The sequence below is a fragment of the Parasteatoda tepidariorum genome, chromosome 7 (genome assembly GCF_043381705.1).
Source record: "Parasteatoda tepidariorum isolate YZ-2023 chromosome 7, CAS_Ptep_4.0, whole genome shotgun sequence".
Taxonomy (NCBI): domain Eukaryota; kingdom Metazoa; phylum Arthropoda; class Arachnida; order Araneae; family Theridiidae; genus Parasteatoda; species Parasteatoda tepidariorum.
The window spans coordinates 37,839,259-37,864,595 of record NC_092210.1 but is presented as its reverse complement, the minus strand read 5'-3'; the positions used below and the strand labels follow the sequence as shown (position 1 = coordinate 37,864,595).

At 28.7% G+C, this 25,337-nt stretch overlaps 1 protein-coding gene across 1 annotated transcript in view; it reads right to left on the bottom strand.

Annotated features, from left to right (window-relative positions):
* Positions 1-2,442: 2,442 nt before the first annotated feature.
* The window catches only part of LOC107455638 (adenine DNA glycosylase), a 28,375-nt gene continuing 5,480 nt past the window's right edge, over positions 2,443-25,337 (bottom strand). The window contains exons 4-9 of the mRNA XM_016073274.3: positions 24,930-25,084; positions 23,356-23,442; positions 21,776-21,821; positions 14,519-14,774; positions 8,226-8,423; positions 2,443-2,865 (exon numbers count right to left, since the gene is read on the bottom strand). Coding sequence (XP_015928760.1) covers positions 2,791-2,865; positions 8,226-8,423; positions 14,519-14,774; positions 21,776-21,821; positions 23,356-23,442; positions 24,930-25,084 — 817 coding nt within the window. The 3' untranslated portion in view covers positions 2,443-2,790. The remainder of the gene's footprint in view (positions 2,866-8,225; positions 8,424-14,518; positions 14,775-21,775; positions 21,822-23,355; positions 23,443-24,929; positions 25,085-25,337) is intronic.

Here is a 25,337-nt window from a genome sequence, read left to right as displayed (position 1 = left end):
AGCAGTCTTACAGTGCATTTCTTAACTCATTTGTCAGTCTAATAGAACAATGCCAAATTTGAAAAAATTAAACACAGCACCTGAATATACTATTTATCTAATAATCAGACTTTCAGATACTAATATGAAATTTTAAAGCCTTGACAATAAAGTCTGTACTCAGACACCTTACTAAATGAGGTCAGGCTGAGCTTATGGTCAAATAGTAATACTGCTCAAATATGGCCAACTTTCAACACCAAAACATGTAGCAAGACCTTACTAATCTCCAAAGCACAAACAGAACACATTGAGAATAGCCATTTAAGCATAGTAGGCAGTTTTAACACATAAAATTTACTTTAGATCACACATTGAATTGTTTTAGGAGAGATTAACATTAAGAACCAATTAAAAAAAATAGTTTAATAAAAAACACCTACACATAAAAACTTTTAATTCATTCACTTTATGCAAGGAAATCTGTAAACTACTTGTAGGTAATTTTAACAACTGGGGAAGATAAATTATCAATGGGAAAAAAATATTAATCTCATAATTTTTAAAGGTTAAGTTATAGCTTAATCATAATTTTAGAACTAAGTATTAATTAGAAACGATAAAACTTAAATGAAATACATGGGTTGTTTTCAGGCTGTTTGAAGTCAATGAAATTTATTGATGCTTTCACAATTAAATGCATCATGCCTTTCCTCATTTTTAAAAATCCTGCTAATTAAAACTCATCGGTAGCCATAATTTATTTCTAAATAAAACTTTGACATGTCATAGTGCAATGGTTAGCATGTCAAAGAAGATTTTTTTTCTCTTCTTCCAAATTTAATCAAATACCAGTAAAAACCTTTTTTTTCTTTCTTTGATTTTTAAAGAAAAAAAATTTCTNTAGATTACTTTATTCTGAACCACAAGTTTTTGAATTACTGTTTTTTTTTAAAAAAAAAAAATTTTTTTAAAAAAAAAAAAAAAAAAAAAATTTGCATGATGAATTTTTTAAAAAATTGTTCCCAAGTTAAATATATATTTATAAATTTAGACATTATTGTTTAAGTTTTAAAAAAGAAAATGTTTAAAATTAATTTTACTAATTTAGAATGCTTCTCTAAGTATAAAAGAAAGATTCCCCCTTCCCCTCAAAATTTTATCAAATACCAAAATAAAACATCTTCAAAAGAAAAAAAAATTAAGCCTGATGAATTTTATTCTCAAAAATTGTTCCCAAGTTGAATATTATATTAATAAATTAAGACCCGATTCTTTAAGTTTTAAAAAAATTGCTTAAAATTAATTTAAAATGTCATTCTTAAGTATAATAAACCAGTTTGATATAAAATAAAACATTTTTAGATCATAAATATTTCTACTTATTTTTTAAATGTTGAAAAAATTTCTATGAAAAAAATACTACTGACGTGCTTGCCAACAGTAGTTTAAAAAACGTTTCTTCCAAGCATTTCTGACTCCCAGCATGCAAAGCATGACTCCCAGCATGATTTGAAAGCATGAAATTTTCGCACATTTAAAAAAAAATAATCTTAAGGAACATTCTAATTTGAGAAGGTTATTGATGAAGGTAACAATTTTCTTTGCTATTTTATGAGATAGAGTTGAAGATTTTCTTTTCTTTTTGAAGCCTCATTCAGTGTAGAAAAATGTATTAGGAATAGCATTATAATTTTTCTCAGCCAGATATTCTTATTTCTCTGAACATGTCTAAATTAGTTTAAATTCTATTTAGCTTTAGTGTCATTAGATAATACCATTAGATACTGGATTTAGTGACATTAATAATAGATTGTTCGGTGTCACCCGATTTTTGATTAAAAAAATGTCCAATATCTTAATTTTTATTTCTTATCTGTAATTTATCCAATGCAGGTTGAACATGTGAAATAAGCGAACTCAGATGGTAAAACAATTTATAAGGAGCCACAAGAATTTCTAAGGGTTCCTGACTGATAAAAAGTAGAGGGCATAATTTTTAATATATTTAAATTAAATTATTAAAATAAAAAAAGCTGTAATATTGACTAAGACTAGTCTAAGGCAAAGTAATCTGATCTCTCACAGTTCTGTGTGTATAGCAATAGCAGACAGCATAGCTTCCTAGTTTCAAAGAAAAAAAGATATAAATATATTTTTTTTAAAATTTTATTTATTTGATATTATTAATACATTTCTGTTTTTGTCCTCTGCATTATCATTGTAATAAAAACTGAGCTTTATTACAATTCTTACCAATTTTTTATTCTTAAACATTATATTTATTCCTGATATTTTTAGAGAAACATTTTATTACACACTTAACTGAGGCTGGGTTACTATGACTCTAAAAATAACCAAAATGAGCAGTTTATATATTTTAAAAAAGCTATTCAAAAGCTAATGTTTGCTCAATAAAGTTTTAATCTTTAAGAGTGCATAAGGATCCAAGTAAAACAAGCATAGAAAAACAATTTTTATTTTATAAAATCAGTTATAAAATTAAAATTATACATGCAATATACACAATAAATATGAAAACAATACAAGCATTCTCAAGATTTCTGAAAGAATGATCTAATAGACTTTTACTTTGAGTAATTAACAAAAATTTTTGAAAAAGGGAAAAATTTGTACACTTAATTATTTATTTTCAAGCCTTCATAAGATTTGTAAGGCATTTTTGTGAGGTAAGATTTGTAATGTATTTTGAATTTGTCATTATAAAAATTTATTAAATCATTAGTTTCTATGCATGAATATTTTTAAAGAAATAATTAAAAAAAATGTTACAGGTACATTAAGTTAAATCTATGATTTCCGGAAGAATGATTTTATGGACTTCTGATTTGAATCAGCTGTAAGTTTCCGCTTCTTATTTGTTGGCTAAAAAAAGAAATAAAATATGAATGTATAAAACTGTACAACAAAATAAAAATTGTGTGTCTGCATATTTTCAACACGCTTTTATTCCATCAAGATATAATTTAGTAAACCTATAGTACTCCAAACTGTTTGAGCAGAGTATGCAAAAAATAATGTCTTCATAGATTAGACATCACCTACTGTTACAACAAACCAACATAAGATAATTTTTAGTTTTACATGGTTGAAAAATATAGCAGTTGGATATTTTAACAGCATCTGGAATCGTACATAGCTTAGGTGTTTCCAAACATATGAACATTGTGAGCAATGTTACCATGTTTAGGGATGATTGTGATACAAATTGAAAATCCCTGAAAATTTTTATGCACCAAACATGTTTCATATTTAATATTACTTACTTTAATAAAATTACTTACTAATGAAGAATATCACACATTTATCGTAACTAATTCAAGAAAAAACTTACTTCATACAAGAATCTGCAATATTGGACTTTAAAATTGTGCGAATATGTATCTGATATTTGATTTTAAGAATCGCACCAGCATGAAACGCAATATTGGATTTTAAAAATGGAAAAATACAAATTGATATGATGAATTTTAAATTGCATAAATACAAATCGAGTTATTGGATTTTTAAATCACCTGAATAAGAATTGCGACGTAGAATTTTTAAATCAAGTGAATATGAATCATAACACGTAACTTTTAAATTGAGTAAATACAAAAATCGATGTTTGATACTAAAATCGTGTGAATAAGAATCCTGATATAAGCAGATTCCGACATAGTTCCACATATTCAAATGGTAAAAATCCCACAAACAAAAAGAATAAAATTGGCAGAAGAATCACGTGTATGCAAATGTTTCGTTAATAGGATTTAGCAAAAGTTTCAAAACTTCATCGGATTAAGTTTTCGATTAGCGTAAAAATCACCTACTCTGCTCCTAATTATTAAACCCAGCAGAATGATACCAAAAAAAACAACTTAATTCCGGGATATATTTACTGGTGTTATACTTCTGCATATAGTTATTTATTAATTTTTGAACAGTGGGAGTTAGGCATAGCTGCACATGGAAATTTTAGGAAAAAGAAAAGTTAGCTAGAAATTGTTTTAAAAACCCTTTTATCTATACATAATAATAAACGCGGCTGTGTGTGTGTGTCTGTAATCACAATATATCGCCCCAGAAGCCTCGCCCAGGCACGAAACTCGGCCCATAATTATGTTTTGACATAATGAAGAAGTATTTTTTTTCTTTTTCAAAAATTTTGATTAGTTATTTAGTTATCAGTCATTTTGTAAGTCTATGCTTTTCGTCTGCTTTTTCGTCTTCAAAGAGCCATATTCAAAAAACTATTAAAAAATGCATATACTTTTCCCCACTCTTATAAATGTATGCTAATGCGAACCTCACAATTGAAATATTAATTTTCGACAACTTAAACCAATAATATACGAAGGAATTAATAATTTAATTGTAAAGTTCGCATTAGTTTACATTTATTAAAGTGGAGAAAAGTTTAACTTTTGTATTAAAAATGTGGCAACATATTCGATACGTAAATAGAACGCTTCGCTTTGATATATTTGTCGCTGTTCATAATTGTTATAATAAGTTTTTCTTCTTCTTTCCACGCTCTTTTTTTTTTTTCTTAAGCGAAGACGATAATTTTTATAGCGATATTGTAGTACTTTGTACAACTAAAAATTCTTTTCACAACACTTTAAAAATATTTACTTTATTTTCTTTATATATACAGAGAACAGTCGGCAAAGAATTCGATTAGGTTGAAAAACATTTCGCTAAAAAGGAACGAATTCCAAAAGAAAAAATAAACAACTTAAAGAATAAAAATGCTGATGCCAGCCAATTTTTTGAAAGTTAACTTAGAAATAACAAACCAAACGATGTTAAATAACAAACCAAACGATGTTAACAAAATGACGTAGAAAGCGCAACTAGATCAAAATTATACAAGCACAACTAGATCAAATTATAATACCTGAGTGCTTGACGTAACAGATATAGAAATAGAATTTGATACCATAAAAAATTATATAGAAATAGAAATTGATACCATAAAAAATTTATTCGTTTTCGTGTTCTTTTCATGTATTTAGCATTTTAGTTTTTTTTTTCTTAAGCGTTGTAGCTATATAATTTCAAACATCCTCAAGAGCTATAACACATCTGCAGCAGAACTGGATATGAAGACAAAATTGCTGGACAGGAACACTTTAATTGTCCACTAATCTTCAGATTTCCTGCCATGTTTTAAAAAACTTTATTTGTGAAAACCTTCAGCGTGGCGGACAGCTGGCCGCCTTAGGTGGCTAGTAATAAATGAAATAAAAACGCATAACTAGAATTTATTTACCTTTGGGTTATAATTTCAAGAATGTAACTTAAATTTAGACATTGATTCTGATTAAATAATTAATAAAATTAAGTTGCTGGTCATGACTTAAAGTTTGGAGATACCCATATTTAGAGTTTTATAAAAAAGTTATTAGAGAAAAGAAATATCTTAAATTTAATTCCAAAATAAAGTGCTTTGGAAATTACCATGGACAGTTATCATTGAAATTTAAAAATAAAAAATTCAACACAAAGACATTTTAAAAATACTGAATAAATTAGATGAAAACTTTTAATTTAAATAAACAAAAAATGTGCTCTAACTTTCTATGAAATGTTAAAATGAATCTGTCTAGATTTTCCTAAGTGAAAGTTTGAAAATAATTTGTGGAAATGTCAGCAAACTTAAAGATATAAAATTATATGAAGTTTAAAGATATTAAAAAATCAATTTAATCATGAACATAATTTTATTTCATAAGATTTAAGGACTATTTATGTGTTCCATTCTTTAAGTGTTCCATTATTTCTTTTAAACTGTACAAAAAATATTTAGTTGGGAATGACCAACAATTTTACACTTAAAAAAAAATATAGCTTATCTTTACAATTATATTCATTTTAATATGTGGTTCATATTATCAGCACTAAAAGTTATCTTCATTATGAAATTCTGTACAGGTTTAGAGGAAAATTTTTCTTCTTCTTAAAACTATTATTGTTTTGATAGAATAAACTCGGAATAAAAATTACTTTAGGAATATTGATTAAATAATTTGGTATTTTGAAGCTCATAGAAATAAATGATTAAATTGCTTTATTTTTTATTTCCAGAATTTCTTATGTTAAAATTTTTCAACCATTATTAGTCAATTAATTGTATTAAAAAAGTTTTTTCATCCATTGTTGGGCGAGTAGTTTTCGACCATGTCAACCGTCATCTATGAAAAGGTACCCCGACATAGAGTCGAGTTAACATGTCTTATATACTAGTTAATTGTAGTTGTAATCTTGTAGTGGTAGATACGCTACAAACATTTTACACATAATTACTGATTTACAGCACTCCTAAATACAGAAACAAATTTTTTAAGAATTTTGTGTTGGAGAGATGTCAAGTCTAATTAAATTATGATTCTTAACACACATCCAAAGATTGTCCCCTCATTTGTGAGCACAAATCTCTATAAATTAAATTCTTTTGGGAAAACAATCTCTTAAAACTAGCTTCTCTTATGCTTTCAATACTACAAGGAATTTTAAGCTTTCAGACAAGCACCACATAATCAAAATTTTAGAAGGTGAAAAAGAGAAATTAAAAACAGAGTTTTTTAAAAAGTATTTCATAAAGGTACATTTTGTACACAACAATGAATTTATGAAGGTACACCTAAATGAAATAAAATTTGTCTGAACAGACAGCTGATCAACTTCTGAAAATTTTTTTTAATAATTTTTATAAGCAATATTTATAGCTTTATGATTAGAATTTTTCTTTTTCTTCTGTAACTCTACAGTCTGTTGCAGGCTAAGGCTGTCTCCAAAAATTTCCTCTATCAGGAATTATCTGCTGCCACAGTTTTTCTTTATTGTATCTAGCCAAATTTGGTTTACCTCTAAATTTTTTCTATCACATTTTTGAAATGACACTTCTTTCCTTGGGTATAAATCATTGTATCTGTAGATAAATCTTAGCTATTTTAATTCAATTCTATTTGGAATTCTTTGACTTCTTGATGAACGGAGGTGTCCTGTGGGGCTTGCCTCTGCAGCCATACCCTATGGGCCATTCTTAAAATTAATTATTCAGTAATTCATTTTCATATGTATATGAAAAATGGAGAATAATTTTTATTTTGATGGAGCTCCATATTTGTAAAAAAAAAAAAAAAGATTTTTATTACTCATCAAATTTGATTTTTCATTAAAACAATTTTTGATATTTAACATAATTGCTGGCCTATATTACTCTGGAGTGGAATAGTGAACAATTGGGAATGAATCAACAAAAATTTCTATGTTACATTATTGTTAAGTAAGTTTTCTTAAGTGTAGTTAAAAAAAATTGTCAACTTTTCAAAGTCTTGTGCTTAGAGGTAATATTTGCTGTGGCACTTTTAAAACAAATAGAACTTTTTCATACCTTCCTAACTGAATCAATGATATCAAAAACCAATCATCTCCACTTTTTTTTAAAAAAAAAATTGAGATTCTTGCATTTTTAAGTTCAACTGACGTAGACACATAGTTAGGATATAAGAAATTCATATCCTCCTATTTGACATAGTACATTTTGTGTAGTGAAATCTCAAATTAGTTCGAAAACATGCCATATTCTGCATATGACCTGTTCTCAGAATAAACTTGGAAATACAGGGGTCTGTCTAGGTTTTTATGAGAGGTATCTATTTTGTGAAAATTAAAAATTATATTAAAAATTCAATACAAAAATATGGTAAAAATATGGATTTATCGTTCGGCACGGGATACAAAAATAAAGTTTCAAGAAAAAGTATTTTGCGAAATTTTTCCTTAAGTTGAATTTGTGAAAGTACCGCTAAACGGTAGTAAATTTAACCTAGACAGGGTCCAGAAATATACCACTAGATGGCTGTTGTGCTAAGGCTGTCTGCTGTCTAAGGCAAAGGCTGCTCATGAAATTGTTCATTTAACCTAACTATAACTATTGAGTTTAGACTTGTTATTTTGCTAATACTTTTTATCACACAGTGATATTCAGAGGGTAATTTTTTAGATGGTTTATACAAGAAAATAAGTAGGATAAAATTATAAAGACATATTTCATATGAAAATCTAATTTCACATTTATCTCATTTCATGTTCCATAAAGAGAGGTTAGGGAAGCAAATTAAAAATTTAAAAAAAAAAAAAAAAACTGCAAATGTATACATTCTTATTATATTTCTAAACCCAGAAAAGGTAGGGTTTACCAATTAGTAAACAATAAAATAAATAATGATTCTTGCCTTTTTATTGGGTGAATCCTCTAGTTTCCTAAAAAGAGCAAACACTTTTTTCATAGCAGTAGATATTGCCTCTGTTTTTATATCTTCTTCTGAAATCCATTTTGTTTCTCTTTCCGAAGTACTTGGCTTTATGGGCTCATTGACGACCACATAGTCTACAATGTATGTTGTATGTATATGAGAAAATAAGTGAATAACCTAAAGAAAAATAAAGGTGAAAAAAGTCAAAGTAAGCTAAATAAAAAAAAATAAAAAATCTCTTCAAAAGTTTATTCATACTTAGCCTAGGGGTGCAATACCCAAACAAACTATAATGATACAGATCAAAATGTACAATTAAAAATTAAACTATAAAATTACTATTTAAAGGAATTACTAAATACAATAAAATAAAAGAAACAAAGGAAATAAAAACAAAAATATGACCACCGAAGCCGTTGTCTTCAGGGGGTACCGGCCCCGGTAGCCATTAAAAACAAAACCATTTCTAATTGAGGGAGAAGCAAATGCTTAAAATATCTCCCTCAGTACCCCGTTGGTTTTGTATAGAGGTCCAGGAAAAACAAGATACATTCAAAATAATTTCAGATATATGATACTGAGGTACTGAGGGAGATATTTTAAGCATTTGCTTCTCCCTCAATTAGAAATGGTTTTGCTCTCAATGGCTACCGGGGCCGGTACCCCCTGAAGACATCGGCTTCGGTGGTCATATTTTTATTTCCTTCGTTTCTTTTATTGATACTTTTTTCTGAAATTTCTGCTGCTTCTTAGCACATTTTTTTCAAAGAAGTTTTATCCATTTCGAATTTAATATTTGTGTTTTCTTTTAGTAAATAAAATAAAAAAAATGATTTAACATGTTTGTCTATAAATATATGAAATATTTTAATTTTAAGATATATGACTTCCGCTATTTTTTTTTAAAAATGCCACGATTTACAACTTACATGGATCCAATCTAAGAATAAATATGAAAATTGAATATTCTGTTGCAAATTGAAATTTAGACTAATATCTTTAAATCAGAACTATGTATTTGACTAATTTTGCATGCAACTAAATATTTAATCAAAAGAATTAATTAATGAATTGCTTCTCAGCTCATTAAGTTTGTGATTTTTGAATAGTTCATTGGATAAAAACCATTTTGAATAAACTGTATAGCAATAAATTTAAATTTTTAAAACAGCTGATTTTTAACATAGAAGACTTTATTTCAACTTCTAAAAAAAGTAAATACCACATATCTAGGTGTCAAGTCGACTTTTCAAACTCCTTAAATTTTACGAACACCAGTGGGTCGACTTATTCACCGGTATGAAAGTGGTACATTTGTAAATCCTGATTTATTGATACATTATAAGCAATGAGATCTTAAAATTACATTCAAGAAAAATTAAGAATAAGAAAAATTAGTTTATTCAAGACTATTTCAAACAAATATAACACAATTAGTTCTTTTAAAGCATATCATAAAGTTACAATTTTAAACATTCAACAGGGTTCCCACTCTATGATGAGATTGAAATTCAAGGACTTTTCAGGACTTTTCAAGGACCTCAACAAAATTTTCAAGGACCTTAATCTAAGACCAATTTTAAAAATTATTCTCTTCTATTTTACTAGAAGCAACAATGCTTGTTGTGGCAATAATTAATTTCAAATATAATACCTAAATGCTTTGCCTATATAGAGAGAAGAGAGTATATGTATTATGGACTAAAATTTATATTTTTTTAAAAACAACCCTACTGGTTTTACATATTAATTCACAAAATCATTTTCAGCACAATCTATAACTAATGGTAATGAGGTGTTAATGGTGAAATCCTTTAATCCTGTGTATTTCCATGTGAAGGCTGCATGAAAGACAGAGCTAAATCTTAGGTATTCCATATTCCATGACTATTCCATAACCCCCTCCTCTCCTCTATTAAACATCGTTTCTGAAATTATTCATCCATAATTTACACAACCTTCTCTAAATGTTATGCAGCAACAATTCTTTCTGAAAATAAAAATTAGAAGGAACATATCCCATTTTCACCATGTTTAAAAGCATTATTCGTTATGTGTAATCCACAACTGCCAATGAATATGACCTGGTGGGAATATTTCTCTTTTAATTCACACTGAAGCTTCTAATAGAATTTCCAATTGACATAGGGTCCATCCATGGATAATTGAAGTATTTTAGAGAGCTTTTAACCATCATCCATGCATTTGTAAAAAGAGGACAAAATATTTTCTGCAGTTCCATGACCCATAAATTGGGAGGTAAGATACTTAGTGCAAACTTTATTATCAATTCCTTACCATAATGTCCATCTGCTTAGATTGTAGAGACTGATTTAACGTCTCATCAAAGAGTACAGTGTAGCAATCAACATTCTTCAGCTCATTTATAAGAATCCCTTTGAAGTATAGTGCCACTCCAAAGGAGCCCAAATAGGCTCATTTTGTGGCACTACAAAAAAATTGTCTCGCTATACAGCTATCAGCAAACATTTTGGAGAACAATTTACTAATACCTTCACAGGAGTTACATGAATAATTACTAGTGATGCACTTCGGACTCAAGAGAATTTCAGCATAAAGCACATTCCTTTTGACCAGATAAGAAGACAATGTAACCTCGGGCACTAAAGTTTCTGTTTCACATGGGGCACATGATGTTGAAGGAGTATTTACACCAGATGAATTAGATGTTCATGTCTTTGGAAAAAGAGAACTCAAGGCAGACTGCTTTTTTGTTTTATATTTCTTTGATGTGTGATTTCAGAGCAGATTCTTCCATTTTCGCGATATCGATCTCCTTCATGCATAATCGGCACTTGGCTCTGAACTTCTTTTCGGGCATCGATAAAATCCATTCTTTATAAGCTTGATTATCCATCCATTGGGGATTAAATTAGCACTTCCCAGGCATAACTAGTCTAAACTACATAACACAAATACGAAGTCGTGTCTTTGCGAATACGCTTTACAATAAAGTTTTGAAATGACGCAAACGTAAGGACAAGTGCGGATGGTAAAACGGCAAATTTATTGAAAACTACAAGGTACATATTGTTACGAAATTCGAGAGTATTCCAGTTTCGATAAGATAAAAGAAGATCTAAACGTATGCGACAGAAGATGAAGTGGAGTCTCGCCCCGAAAGCATTCATTGTCTGCTGTGCTCCGCGCGCTTGTCAGACACCAAGACGCTAGGCCCGGTTAGAAACCGTGGCGTTAAAAACCACGTGAGAGAGCTCGGGAACAAAACAGAAAGATCCGCGGGTCTTTTATAAAAAGGGCCGTCGGCAGTATTGGACAAATTCAAGGACCTATCAAGTTTTTCAAGGACCTAAGACGTTTTTCAAGCACTTTCAAGGACCTAAATTTAGCAAAAAAAAAATTCAAGGACTCTCAAGGACCGTGGGAACCCTGTTCAAGGAAATCGAATCGACCAGATCCAATTATGTTAGCAGTGTAGTGTTATACCAATCTCATTCTTCAATGCGTCATACAAAAAAAATTAATAAATAAATAAATATCTAAAAAATTATCTCCATCCCCATTTGAAGAATTGGGAATTCCACATCTTTTAAAAAGATTTTACAATATTTGAATCCACATTTTCCCATGTGTCTAATATGACAAATTATAGGAATAATAACCAATTTATACACCTGACATACTAGATACTTGCTGTCTCAAAATCAAAAATAGGGGATGAGCTCATACACCAGGATAAGTACAATAATTTACCTAATGAAGTACAATAATTTCACCAAATAAAAAGGTAGAGTAGATTATACATTTTAGTTTTGCACAATTTGCAGATGGTTCACCAGCTCAAATTTTTACAATGCTAAGAATTTTATTAATCATATGGTGAAAATCTGGCAACAACAAAAAAATAAATAAATAAGATAGGCAGAGCTTTATGGATCTGTTGAATACTATGCATACCAATTATTTGTATTCAGTATTGCTGTTCAGATACATAAAATACTTTTTTTATTAAAAATATAAACAAATTTTTAAATTGCGAGGAAAATGCTTCAGAGTGAAAATTTTATGAGGGCCAGTGCATTTTGAAACCTACTTGTCTAAGGGATCAAAAATTTTCTTTGAATATTTCAAACACTTTATTTTTTAGTATGCATAGAATTTTTTGTTTAAATTAAAGATTGCAATACAATGATTTCAAATATTAAATGATCCATTCCTCTCTTTTTAGGGAACAAAAATTACGAAGGTTTAATAAATAATATTTCTAATAAATAACAATTAATTCATTAGTACAGCTATGCATTAACTTATGTCTGCTTGTAAAATCAACTATGATTTCACCGACACTACCTTTATCCCAAAGCAATAATCTAATATGCTTTTGTCTTATTTATCATACAAAGATAAAAATAATATATTTAAAAAATAAAATTAAATAAAAATAATATATTTAATAATTAAAAAAAATAATATATTTATTTTTTAAATTAAAAAAAAATTTGGTTGTTAAAGTAACAATTGAATTTTTTACTGGAGTACCATTATAAATTGACTAAGAAATTAAAATAAAAACACAGAAATACAATTTTAATCACTATCATAAAACTATACAAAACAATAGACAATACAGTAAAGTTTTTAACATATTTTAATTACCAAGCATTGTATAATATTTTATGCAAACAAGATCTGTTTTAAATATACTTTACAATGTAAAGTTAAAAAAAGAATAGCAGTAATATTATAGTAAAGATTTTTATAATGAATTTTCTTGAAAACTTTTTCCCTTACAGCATCTAAAAGCAGGGTGGCTGCAAACACTCAGAAAAAAAATACTTCTTTTTTCCAGACTGATTTCATCAAATTTCCCTGATTTTTGTAATCGATGGCATGAATTTTATTATCAATATTACAATTAAGCCTCATTCTTTAACAAATACATTATACTTACCGTAAATTCCGGCGCATAACGCGCCCGGCGTATAACGCGCACCCGTAATTTCTAATAACTTTTTTTAAATTTTAAGATATACTCTTCGTATAACGCGCATGAAAATTTGGATTGTACATGTGCAATATCTCGTCTAGTATCTATAGAAAACCAGAAAGCCTTTCAGTGTGGGACATGTTTAGATCCCACCTTACAGATAATGCCAAAAAAATTGTTGAAAGAATGTAACACCGATGTGGCAGTTATTATGGGCGGATTGACACCATTAGTTCAGCCATTGGAATTCTGCTTTTAAAGCCAATTTAAAAAAAACAGTGGAACACTTGGTTGTTGGAGGGCGAGAAAACCTTTAAGAAAGGAGGATATATGCATCATGCAAGTTTGGAAACAGTGTGCGAATGGATATTAAAAGCATGGGATGAAATTAAGCCTGAGATGGTTAGAAAATCATTAAAAAATGCAGCATTTCAAATAATCTGGATGGATCAGAAGATGACTGTTTATTCATGGATGAGGGTAACACAGATGATGAAGACGAAACAGATTGTGATGACGTGCCTGAAGAAATAACGGAAGACGAATATAATGAACTATTTATGTACTAACGAAAATCAATGAAGTATATAGGTATGTTATTTCTTTAAAATAAAAATATTTTTCTAAATTTAAATTTTTTTAATCTATAATTTTTTATATTCGGGGTATACCGCGCACCCGTAAATTCCAATGTTATTTTTTGTATTAAAAGTGCGCGTTATACGCCGGAATATACGGTATATAAAATATAATTGCTATTACATAGTATATGTGTTTATGTACTACAATAAACATTTATGCTTGACATTAAAGTTGAAAATAATTTTTTTTTAAAAAAATAAAATAAGAATTACAAGACTTCAAAAAAAAAAAAGCAGATTTTTAGATAATAATAAACATCCTTTTGCCCATCAATACACGTCAGTTAGAAAAACAACACTTAATATTGTTTTCATTTGTCCAGTAAAAGGGTGATTCAAATTTAATTAATCAATGCAATTTTTTTTCTTTCAATAGAAAGATTGTTTTAAAAATAGCAATGAAAATTGAAAACAAACACTGTTAATAAAGCTATAAATCTACCACCGGAGTGCAAGTTAACTGCGAGTTAAGAAACACGCAGTTACGAAACTGACGGTCAAAAATTAATGAAGAATACACTTTTCGACTCATGGTCAATGTTTCCAAACCGGGGTTTCGGAACTAGGACTTTACTCTCTTTTGGATTGATAAATTTGACACTGAATCTTTCAAATATTCCAGGAATTCAATTTGAAATGAGAATGAATAAAACATAACATACTTCACCAACATGTTGTTTAGATGAAAGCAAACAGTTTGGAATGCCCAATTCTTTCATAAACACATTCACGTCTATTGAATCAGATGGCACTTCTGGCATTACTATACTAGGAAACTCCCACAATCCAGCCAGCAAGCCCTTTTCAGGTCTCTTCACAACAAAGTACTTATTCTTGTTTTTTATCACAATGACATTCACTTTCTCTTCTCTGGCACTTTTCTTTTCTACTTTACGGGGATAAGCTGTAACTTGGGGGCTGCAAAAATTTTTTTGTAATGAAATCACCTGCAGAAAATTTACAAATTGGAAAAACAATATATATATATGTATATACAGTGGAGCATCGTTTATATGACGCCAAAGGGACCACCGAATAACGTCGTATATCCGATTTTTACTTCTAAAACTGGAACTAACTCTGTTTTCAGTTAATTTTAATGTTTAACGTGTTGATTTACATAAATTTCTAAATTAGCCAAAGCAAAACAAACAAATAACTAAAGAAAAAAAAGAAGAAAAATTAGTGAGCAATTTGACTGTACGTTACCTTTATTTATTTATTATTATTATTTATTTTATTTATCATTTCACGTTGAATTTACAAAAAAAATTATCTACAGTTGTTTGAAATGATGATTGACGTTGAGCTGTAATTAATGATTTGTGCAATGAATCAAGGTATTAAAAAGTTTTTTTGCCAGTAATGTGGTAAAGAAAATAAGTTGTTAGTGTTTCAATGGAATTCATTGCACCTTGAAAAGATGGCGGAAATTCTTGGCATTCCTCGTCATTCTCGCTGTCACTATGTGGCTCAGACTGTGTGTTCTGAATAAGCTCATCAACAGTGCAAATCGCTGACGTTATTACATTATCATCTCAATCTATGTATTCATCAAAAGTTGTCTCTGTTGCGAGCAAATTCCAATCATCATTGATTATCGTATCCTCATTGCTTACGTCATCACCCCCCATTATCATCGGATGTTTGATGGGCAAAACCAGCTGTTATAAAACAGTTCTTTATTAATGTCTTCGTTACCTGAGACCATGAAAACGAAATCATATTCATTGCTTGGAGAACACTTATTTTCTTGGGATTAGCCTCTGTAATGCTTCGAATTTTCGAGTTGAACTAACTGATTTCTATACTGCAATTTTCAATTCCTAATCACGGTCAAATCTAATGGCTGAAGCACACTTGTGTAGTTTGCAGGTGCTAAATGTTATCATGTACTAAATTTACACATGCTCTTTTCTGTGTCATTCATGTTGGTAAATTCAGTCCGTTCTTAAAATATACAAGAAAAAATAAAATAAACATGAACAAAATCTAAAAACCGGAGTATAACCGATTCCTGTGCATTGTATAAACTATATATTTTCACATTAAAATGATGTTGTTGTTAATTTGTGTCGCACTAGAGCTGCAAATGGACACATTAAAATGAATAGGAATGATTTGGGACCACACTAAAACGTCGTATAAATGTAAACGTCGTGTAAGCGATTGTCGTATAAACGATGCTCCACTGTATATATATATATATAAAAAAAATTTAAGATCAACTTTTTGAAAATCCTCAATTAAAAAAATTTCTAAAAAATTTTGATATTAAAATTGAAAGGTTTTTCTTATAAGTATATTTTATGACAAAATTTTGAAAGATGTATTATGAATATCCACACGATGGTGTTCCCACCTTAACGTGGTGTTGTGGTTTGTGTGTGTTGTTGATCCCGAGAGCTATGCCGGCGGGAGCTTCGGCTCCTGGCAGGGTCACCCAAGCCGGACTGGTCGGAGGGGAGACACCAGACGAAGAGGAACACCCTGGTCCTCCAGGTTGGGGGTTGGGCGTGGGGCCAACAACCCCACCCTGTAAAAAACTCCATGTTACGAAATCTCAAGTAGAAAATAAACCCGGGCTGACTTTAAGGAAACGGACTGGAAATGGTTTGAGGCATATGAGAATTGGATCGTGGAATGTTCGATCATTGTATAGAAATAAGGGGTTGCAAATGCTGATTGAACAGTTGACAGCTATAGAATTGATTTGTTGGCTGTGCAAGAAATTCGATGGACAGGAGAGGGAATAATTGAAAAGAAAAATCATACAGTTGTCTATAGCTGTGATAGAGAAAAACACATGTTTGGTACTGGTTTCATATTGAGTAAGAGAATAAGGCCACTTCTGATTGATTTTGATTGCAGGACACCTAGACTATGCAAAATAAGGATAAAGGGCATTTTCTTTAACTACAGTTTTATCAACTTTCATGCTCCTACAGAGGACAAAGATGGTGCGGAAAAGGAGCTTTTCTACGAGGAGCTACATAGATTATATAATTCATGTCCTAAAAATGACGTTAAAATCTTTCTAGGGGATGCAAATGCAAAAATTGGAGTGGAAAAAGAGTTCAGGCCAGTGATTGGAGGGTATAGTCTTCATGATATTTCAAATGACAACGGAAAAAGACTCATAGATTTTGCTACAGATCATAATATGGTCATACCAAGTACAATGTTCCAACATAAAAGAATTCATAAAATGACTTGGAAATCTCCTAATGGAAATACTTACAACCAGATTGACCATATTTTAATTGATTCAAGACACAAATCGGATATACTGGACGTAAGATCTTATCGTGGGGCAAACATAGATTCCGATCATTTTCTAGTTCTGGCAGAGGTTAGAGCCAGAATATCAAATATTCGTAAAGCTCGCGGAGAACGTCTGAAAAAATATGATGGTGAACAGCTAAAAAAAGAGACTACAAGAAAAAAGTTCCAGGAACAAATTGAAAGGAGGCTTGAAGTGACTGATGATTCTTCAGAAAGGGATGATGTTAACAGGGAATGGAATGTTATTAAGAGAGCTCTTATCGAAACAGGAGACCAGGTTGTGGAAAAGATCGAGAGAACCGGAAGAAAGGACTGGTTTGACAATGATTGTTTTATGGCAACTTATAAAAAGAATGAGGCTTATAAAAGAATGATAAGTTCAAGGCATGCAAGAAATGCTGAAAATGCTTATAAAGAAGCAAGAAGAGAAGAGAAGAAGATCCATAAAGAAAAAAAGAGATTATTTTTCGAAGATCTTTTTGAAAATGTTGAACATTTAAGGGGATCAAGGGAAAGCAGAGCTTTCTTTCGAGAAATAAACTTGGGTCGCAAGGAATTCAAGCCAAGAACAAACTCTTGCAGAAGCAGGGAAGGAACGATCTTAAGCGATAGAGAAGAGGTGCTGAACAGATGGAATGAACACTTTGACCATCTGTTGAATGGTGATGAGGAAGAAGACGAGATAGCAATAGACAATTTACAGATGCATAACCAAGAAATGGTTACACCTCCAACGTTGGAAGAGGTCATCATGGGAATTGACAAATTAAAAAACAATAAAGCTCCTGGCCCTGACACCATACCATCTGAATTAATAAAAGGTGGGGGAATGGAGGTTGCGAAGAAAATATATGATCTATTACTAATTATATGGGAACGGGAAGTAATCCCAGAGGATTGGAAAATTAGTTTGACTTGTGTAATTCATAAAAAGGGAGATGTTCTTGAATGCTCAAACTATCGAGGAATTAACTTACTTTGCACGAGCTATAAGGTATTCTCAAATATTTTATTCAATAGACTTACTATGTTTTCAGAGGGAATAATAGGAGAGTATCAAAGTGGTTTTAGAAGGGGAAGATCAACTACTGAGCAAATTTTTACCATTCGGCAGATATTGGAGAAAACGAGAGAATTTGGAATTGATTTGCACAACCTGTTCATTGACTTTAAAACCGCCTATGATAGTATTAACAGAAAAGCTCTGATCATGGCAATGAGAGAATTTAAAATACCAGAAAAATTGGTGAGATTGATTAACCTAACACTNAATTTATGAAGAGACATTTCATTAGAATGTTCATTTTATGTTTTTTAGATCTTCATCATCCAATGATGGTAGCCCTGTGTCTAATGGAAGTTACATAACATATCCTCCTGAGGCAAAAGCTACCAAAGTATTTCAACCGGTTAAAAGGCAAAGATTATCAACCGATGATCCAGACAAAAATGGTATTTAGCATTTGTAAACCAAGAATCTGATATTTTTTTTCAATCTGTTTGTTGTGTGGCAATTATTCGAGGGGATTATTGACCAAAAATATATATATATATATAAATATATATAAATATATATGTTTTTCTGGCTGTTTTTTATACATAAGCAACATATTCACTTAACAAAGCAAGTACAATAATATGGTCAACACACACTGAAAAAATTATTTCTGACAGCCATTTTTTGCAAACATAATGTTTAACAAGTGCTTATTTTGTTGGGGATAAGCTATCAGTGAAAATAAAGAGTTGACGATAGACAGTGCTCTACATTGTTACATATTATCTTTTTCAAGATTTTTGAAATGCCAGATATTCTAACAGTAAGGACTCTAGGTTAGTAGACGTGGAGTTAATAGTTGGAATATTTATCGGAATGTGGACGGAACTTTTCTAAAAGCCAGATTTTTACTGAATTCGAGAAAAGAATCAGTGTTATTAAATGTTCAAATGTCAATTATTATTTATGCACTATTAGAATTAATTGTAATGTTTTATTAAAGATCAAATTTTATATTATAACAGATGAAATAAATATCTGATGAAGAAATATCCTAGCATTGAAAGAATGAAAATAGGTAAAACAATTGTAGGAAAACAAAGAGATTAACAATAACTAGGACAACATTATATAGAAATATATTTCTTATGCAATTGATGTGCAATGAATAAAACTGGTATATTTCTATTATTTATTATTTCACTATCATGTATTTAATAAAAAATTCAAGGTCTGATTCTTGATTTGCCATTTTTATTTTGAGAACCACAATTCAATTTACTCTTAAATTGAGGTACTTATTTACAAGATAGTATATGAATGCTTTTAATCAAATTGAATTTTACTTTTAATAAACATGTTTTTAATAAAAATTATAAATAAATGCATTATTTTTTAAGGAAAGTGAAAAAAAAATGTTTTTTTCATTATAATATTACCAAATTGTTGTAACTACAGATATTTTATTGACGATAAATAGGTATTAAAATATATAAAAGAAATTAAAAAAACTAACAATAATTACATTTATTTGTTTCAGTAATTTTCAAAAGATTAAAGATTATTGAAAAAAAAAGTTTAAGGAAATAACTTTCAGTTACCCAAAAAGCGGTGCAGTTTTTTTAAAAACTAAGCAGAATTAATTACACATTGATTTGTTTGCTGTCTTCTTCATTCAATTTTTCACACCTTAAGGGAGCATAAGGTCTCAATTATGCCACTTAAACATAACCAATTTTTATTAAAATCCTTTATCTCAATTCTAAACATTACTAAAGCATTTGATTTCTTTTTAAATAACTCTATGGCAAGTAATTTTTGGTCTTCGCTTTTTTAGTTCGGGGAGTATAACACGATATCTACCTCACCTTTTTTGGTCATTTTACTATATGGTCCATCCATCTCCACTTTATATAGTGACTTCAACTTATAAGAAATATAATCCTATTCCACAATTGACACAAGTATCATTTTTCTTGTCTACATAAGGTGACATGGATTTTCACAAATTAGTTTTCTGTCACAAAAAGATTTTACACTCTGGAATTGTTAGCTTCACGACAACTCTAGTAAACATTGTTAGTCCTATACCTAACACTCAAACACTCTGGAATTGTTAGCTTCACAACAATTTCAGTAGAAATTGCTTTTCCAATACCTAACACTCAAACCTCCATATGTCACACACATCTTATTTCAGGTGAATAATTCATCTTTTCATTAATAAGAAATCACACACATTGATAAGTTAACTTGCAACCATTAAAAAGGTCTTCAGAGATATTATAAACAATGCATGCAATATGACTTCTTACATTAGAAGATATAAATTTGGATAGTCATATCTCTAATGAAATGGGAAAAATACTTTTGATACTTTTGAGCTCTTGCAAGATATTAAAAAAATATTTAAAAAAATATATAATAATAACATTGCAAGGAAAGAAAAAGAAAATACCAAACACATAGAATTGTCAACCTTAAAATATCTGATAAATGTGGTTAAGAAGGATTTTGCCATGTTCAGGATAATATAATTCTGAACAATAACAAAATCCAGCAAAACGACATTCCAATATCAGAACCAAAATAATATATATGAATTTTCAAAAAATTCAAACGCATATTATTGTAACTCATATTAGTGTGTTCTAATTACAGGTCAATAACCTGATGAACTTGGATACCTATAAATGATTAAAAGTTTCTATTTTTAATTAAACACTAACAATTATCAATAATTTTAATTAATGCCTAATGATTACAGATTTTCTAAGTTTTTACATTTAAGAAAAAACAATATAGCATGCAAATTTTTCACAGTTTGAGAAACTATATTCTTTTCTCCCACAGCAAAATATGACTTACAAGAAAAAGTTCAACGTAAGCTTTAAAAAGGTTTAACGTTAAAAATATACTCTAATAAAGAAAGAAAAAAGTTTTTTCAAGCAAATCTGAAGATAATTCCAATTATTGTAATCTGTTATTATAAAATTAAAAATAAACCCAATTAATTAAAAAAAACAACAACTTTTAAACATTCTTTTTAATAATAGAATAGGGAATAATAGTTGAATAGGGAGAAATAAATTTTAAACAATAAATTTAAAGGTAAAAAAATTTTAAATTATTTACAAATTATAACATTATTTAATAATTTAAATTAATGCTGTTTCATTTAAAAAGAGTTCAATGAATAGACATAACAACCCAACTGTCACATAAGTGTAGTATTTATAAAAAACACATTAAAATAAAAAGTTTACAAAAATATTGACGTCAAAATAGTTTAAGAAATCCAAATTCAATTAGAGATCTGTTTATAAACTGAAGGTGACACACGCAAATTATTAATAATTTAGTTTAAAGGTTTTAAAAATATACATATATACAATAACTTATATACATATAGCAACATATGTGATAAATTAAAATTATTTCAATCATAGTAATAAAAAAAACCTGTTTCAAAAATTATAATCTGTTCATCCAAAAGAAATGATCTAACAATAAAATGAAACAAAATCTTTATGAAAAGAACACTTTATGCAGATCCAGTTATCATATTTTGCAATGCATAATTAATAATATAATAGAAATATCCATAAAATCAGTAAAAACACGCAATTAAATTTACTTTTGTTCCCACACTGAAGATGGCAAGCAGAAATTGCACCCGGCAACTAAAAGAAAGAAGGAAAAAACCTTTTAGAACAATTTTGAGAAATGGCCTAAAATCATAATTTTTAACATAAAATAACATTATGATTAACTTTTCAAATGATACAAAAGCGAATTGAATAAAAAAAAATTTTAAATTAAAATATTTTAAGATCAGATTAATAAAAAACACATTACAGTATAATTTTGTAAATTAGGCAGTTATTCTATGGGTATCTACATGCTTTTTAAAGTCTTGATATTACAATACCACATTATAAAACATGAATTTTAAATTTTAAATCTTGAGTAGTATCTTTTTGAGTAGCTTAATTCTCAATGACTCAATAGTAAACTCACATTTATTTTTTAACAGTTGCTACCACTGATTTCTACATAGCTTTTAAAATCCCATTAATTTAAATAGGATATAATTGAAAAACATAAACTTTGAATTATTTGACATTGACCAAATTAACAGTCACCATCTTGCATAGGACGACTAAATACAACAAATGGCTATTGTAAAAAGGTTCGTCAGCAACTACCAGATATCCACTTTTTGTGCAAAAATTTTGATTCGCTTAAAAAAATCTTGAAATATGGTGAATAACGAAAAAGTAAAATTAAGAGGTCTAAATTTAGGACCACTTTCTTCACCAAATTAATAGGACCATATTTCTCGAATAGCAGCTACCATATTATTAGGGTAAGGAATAAAAACTAGATAGGCAAAAAATATGTTTATTCAGAGAAAGAATGTTTTTGTGTTCAATTTTTAAAATTTAAAATATCGCCTACACTAATTAATCAGCATTTTTGAGTTCAATCCCTAGAACCATTAAGATTGAGTCCTAGTATTTGAAAATCCAAACAAATTAAAAGTTATTCAGGGTGTTTCTTTTTTTATGCAGTATGTATTCACAGAAATATATATCTTATTGGTTCACTTGTTGGCACATCCAGATAACATTGGATAAAGTTTAAGAAAGTAGCCTGTTTCAATGAATTTCGACCTCTGACACAAAGGTTCACTGAAAGTATTAATTTTTTAATGTGGGAGCAGTAGAAAAAAAATATTTATCAGTATCATGATTCACTCATTCTATCAAACGTCATTATGCATGCAAATAGATGTGTAATTCTCAAAAATCCAGTGGATCTTCAGTTTTGACTTTCCAAAAACCAGGAGAAAATGCTTTTTTAAAAAAATAAAGAATTGAATTTAATATTAAAAAAAACATTTTGAAAATTTTAAGAAAATCAAAAAAGTCAAGTATCAAATCTTGTCTGATTTGCTAATTCATCAAAGAAACTGTAATCAAAGAAATCATAGCAATCAGGCGAAAACTGGGCATTTAAGCAAAAACTTTTTCACATGTTTGCTATTTTTGTTTTATAGCATTTAAGAAAGAGATTTCTTCAAACAGCATTTTAGTAGAAAAAATGATAACAGCAAGAAAAAACCTTGATAGTATATTTCAATTTTTCAGAACTGGAAACTATATAAGAAAATTATGCAAAACACTTAACAATTAGTTGTTAAAATATGCTTACCATTTTCAATATCAGGAATGTCATCAGAAGATTTTTTCTTAGCTGAACTATTTTTAACAAAACTATCTAGAGTTCCATTTAATTTACCTTAAAAGAATAAAATCATAGATGTTTAGTTTCTATAGATAGAATTTAAAATGTTTGTTATTTATAACTTATGAATTTAATAAAATGTTTTCACTGAGTTCTTACCAATTTCATATATATAATTTCCTTACTTTAACCAGAATACGTTAAAAAAAATTCCAAACCAAAATTTTGCTATACAACAATTTTTTATAACAAACATACTCTAGTTTTTTTCACTAGTGAGCAACAAACCTTTTGATTGAAAATATGACAAACATTAGACTCTGTAAGAAACAGAATTTTATTCTACAATATAGTTTATTAATAAAGTCACATCAATTATGTAGTTGCCACTTTTATTATTTGCCATGTAATTAAGAATCAAAATTTATCTATACAGGAAGTTTAATTTCAGTTAGCAGGGTTACATGTAAGAAAAAAAATTTATAGAAGAAATAGTTAGAAAAACCACATTTTGCACAAAATGATATTCTAATTTTAAGTTGATTGGAATTTTTACAATCAATAACTGTAAAAGATGTTTTAGTTTACTTTGTAATTCCTTGGCTACTTATTGTTATCTGAGTTTAAAGAATGGTAATTTCCTGTGTTTGTGATGGGATTTCATCAGATTTTGGTTAAAAACTGCAATAATTCTTTGTAGTAACAATTAAAAAAATTTATGCCAATCGCCATTTTTTAAATTTTTTTTATATGCACTCTGTGTGCCTTTTATTACTGTTTTTTCTTAATAAATATGAAATTCTAATGAATATTCCAAAAATAATTTTATTTCAGGCTCGATCTCAAAATTTCTTCATTTTAAAATGAACATTGTAATGTTTACCATATTTTGAGAAATGACTAACATTATTAATTGCTATAAAATGCATATATTTTACAAGTAATCTTTCAATATGAAGTTGATTATTTTTGTTACTGCATGGTGCTGTTTAATGATGTTACGTATAACTTTCTATTTCATTTTACTAATCTTCAAAACTCTATCTTGTCAAGAATACGAGCTCTTTACTAATTTTAAATATGTTTATCTAACCACAAATTTATATCTTTGAAGGCAATCTTCATTTTAATAAAAATAGTGAGTCTATCTATATTTTTCGTGTACACAATGTTGAAAAATAAGTAACAGAAGACTACCTACCAAAAGTCAAAGGCAAGCATTTATTCTTTTATTAATTTAAGTGTGTTTTCAAGATTAATATTAATAATTTTTAAATCAAATAAAAATTGAAATTTCTGAAACAGTGGTCTCAGTTAAAAACGCTACAACAGGCTACTGGCTAATAGCAAAATTTCCTAATTTTGCTCCATACTGAATTTTTATGCCAAAATCAATTACCATTATATTTTTCAAGTTACAATATTAAAAACAAAATCAATAAGATAAAATTAATTATTAAATATAACACAAAAAAAATCATGCAATAGCTTAGAAAAATCAGTCTTAAATATTGGATAAAAATACAATAATGAAAATATACTTTTTTCAGCTAAAGAATAAACAGCACAGCAACTACTAACAGGACATTTTGCACAGTTAGGATTTTGAGGCGTACAGACAACAGCACCAAGTTCCATTAAGGCTTGATTGAAATCTCCTGGTCTTTTATTAGAAACTATTTTATTTGCAAGCTCCCTGAAAATTTCGTAAGTTGAAGATTAAACAATTTTCATAGAAAGGAAAAAATCTTTAATAGTTCATGAGATATGCTTAAACATAAATCTAATTATAGCAATCAGTAAAATGAGATTTAAAAAAAAAAAACCAAATAAAAGACAATTAGGAAACAAAAATTTTGAAACATTCATTTTTAAGATAAGTTGAATAGGGAGAAAAAGTTTTTAAATATAAATTTAAAGGTAAAACAATTAATAGGGTATTTTGCACA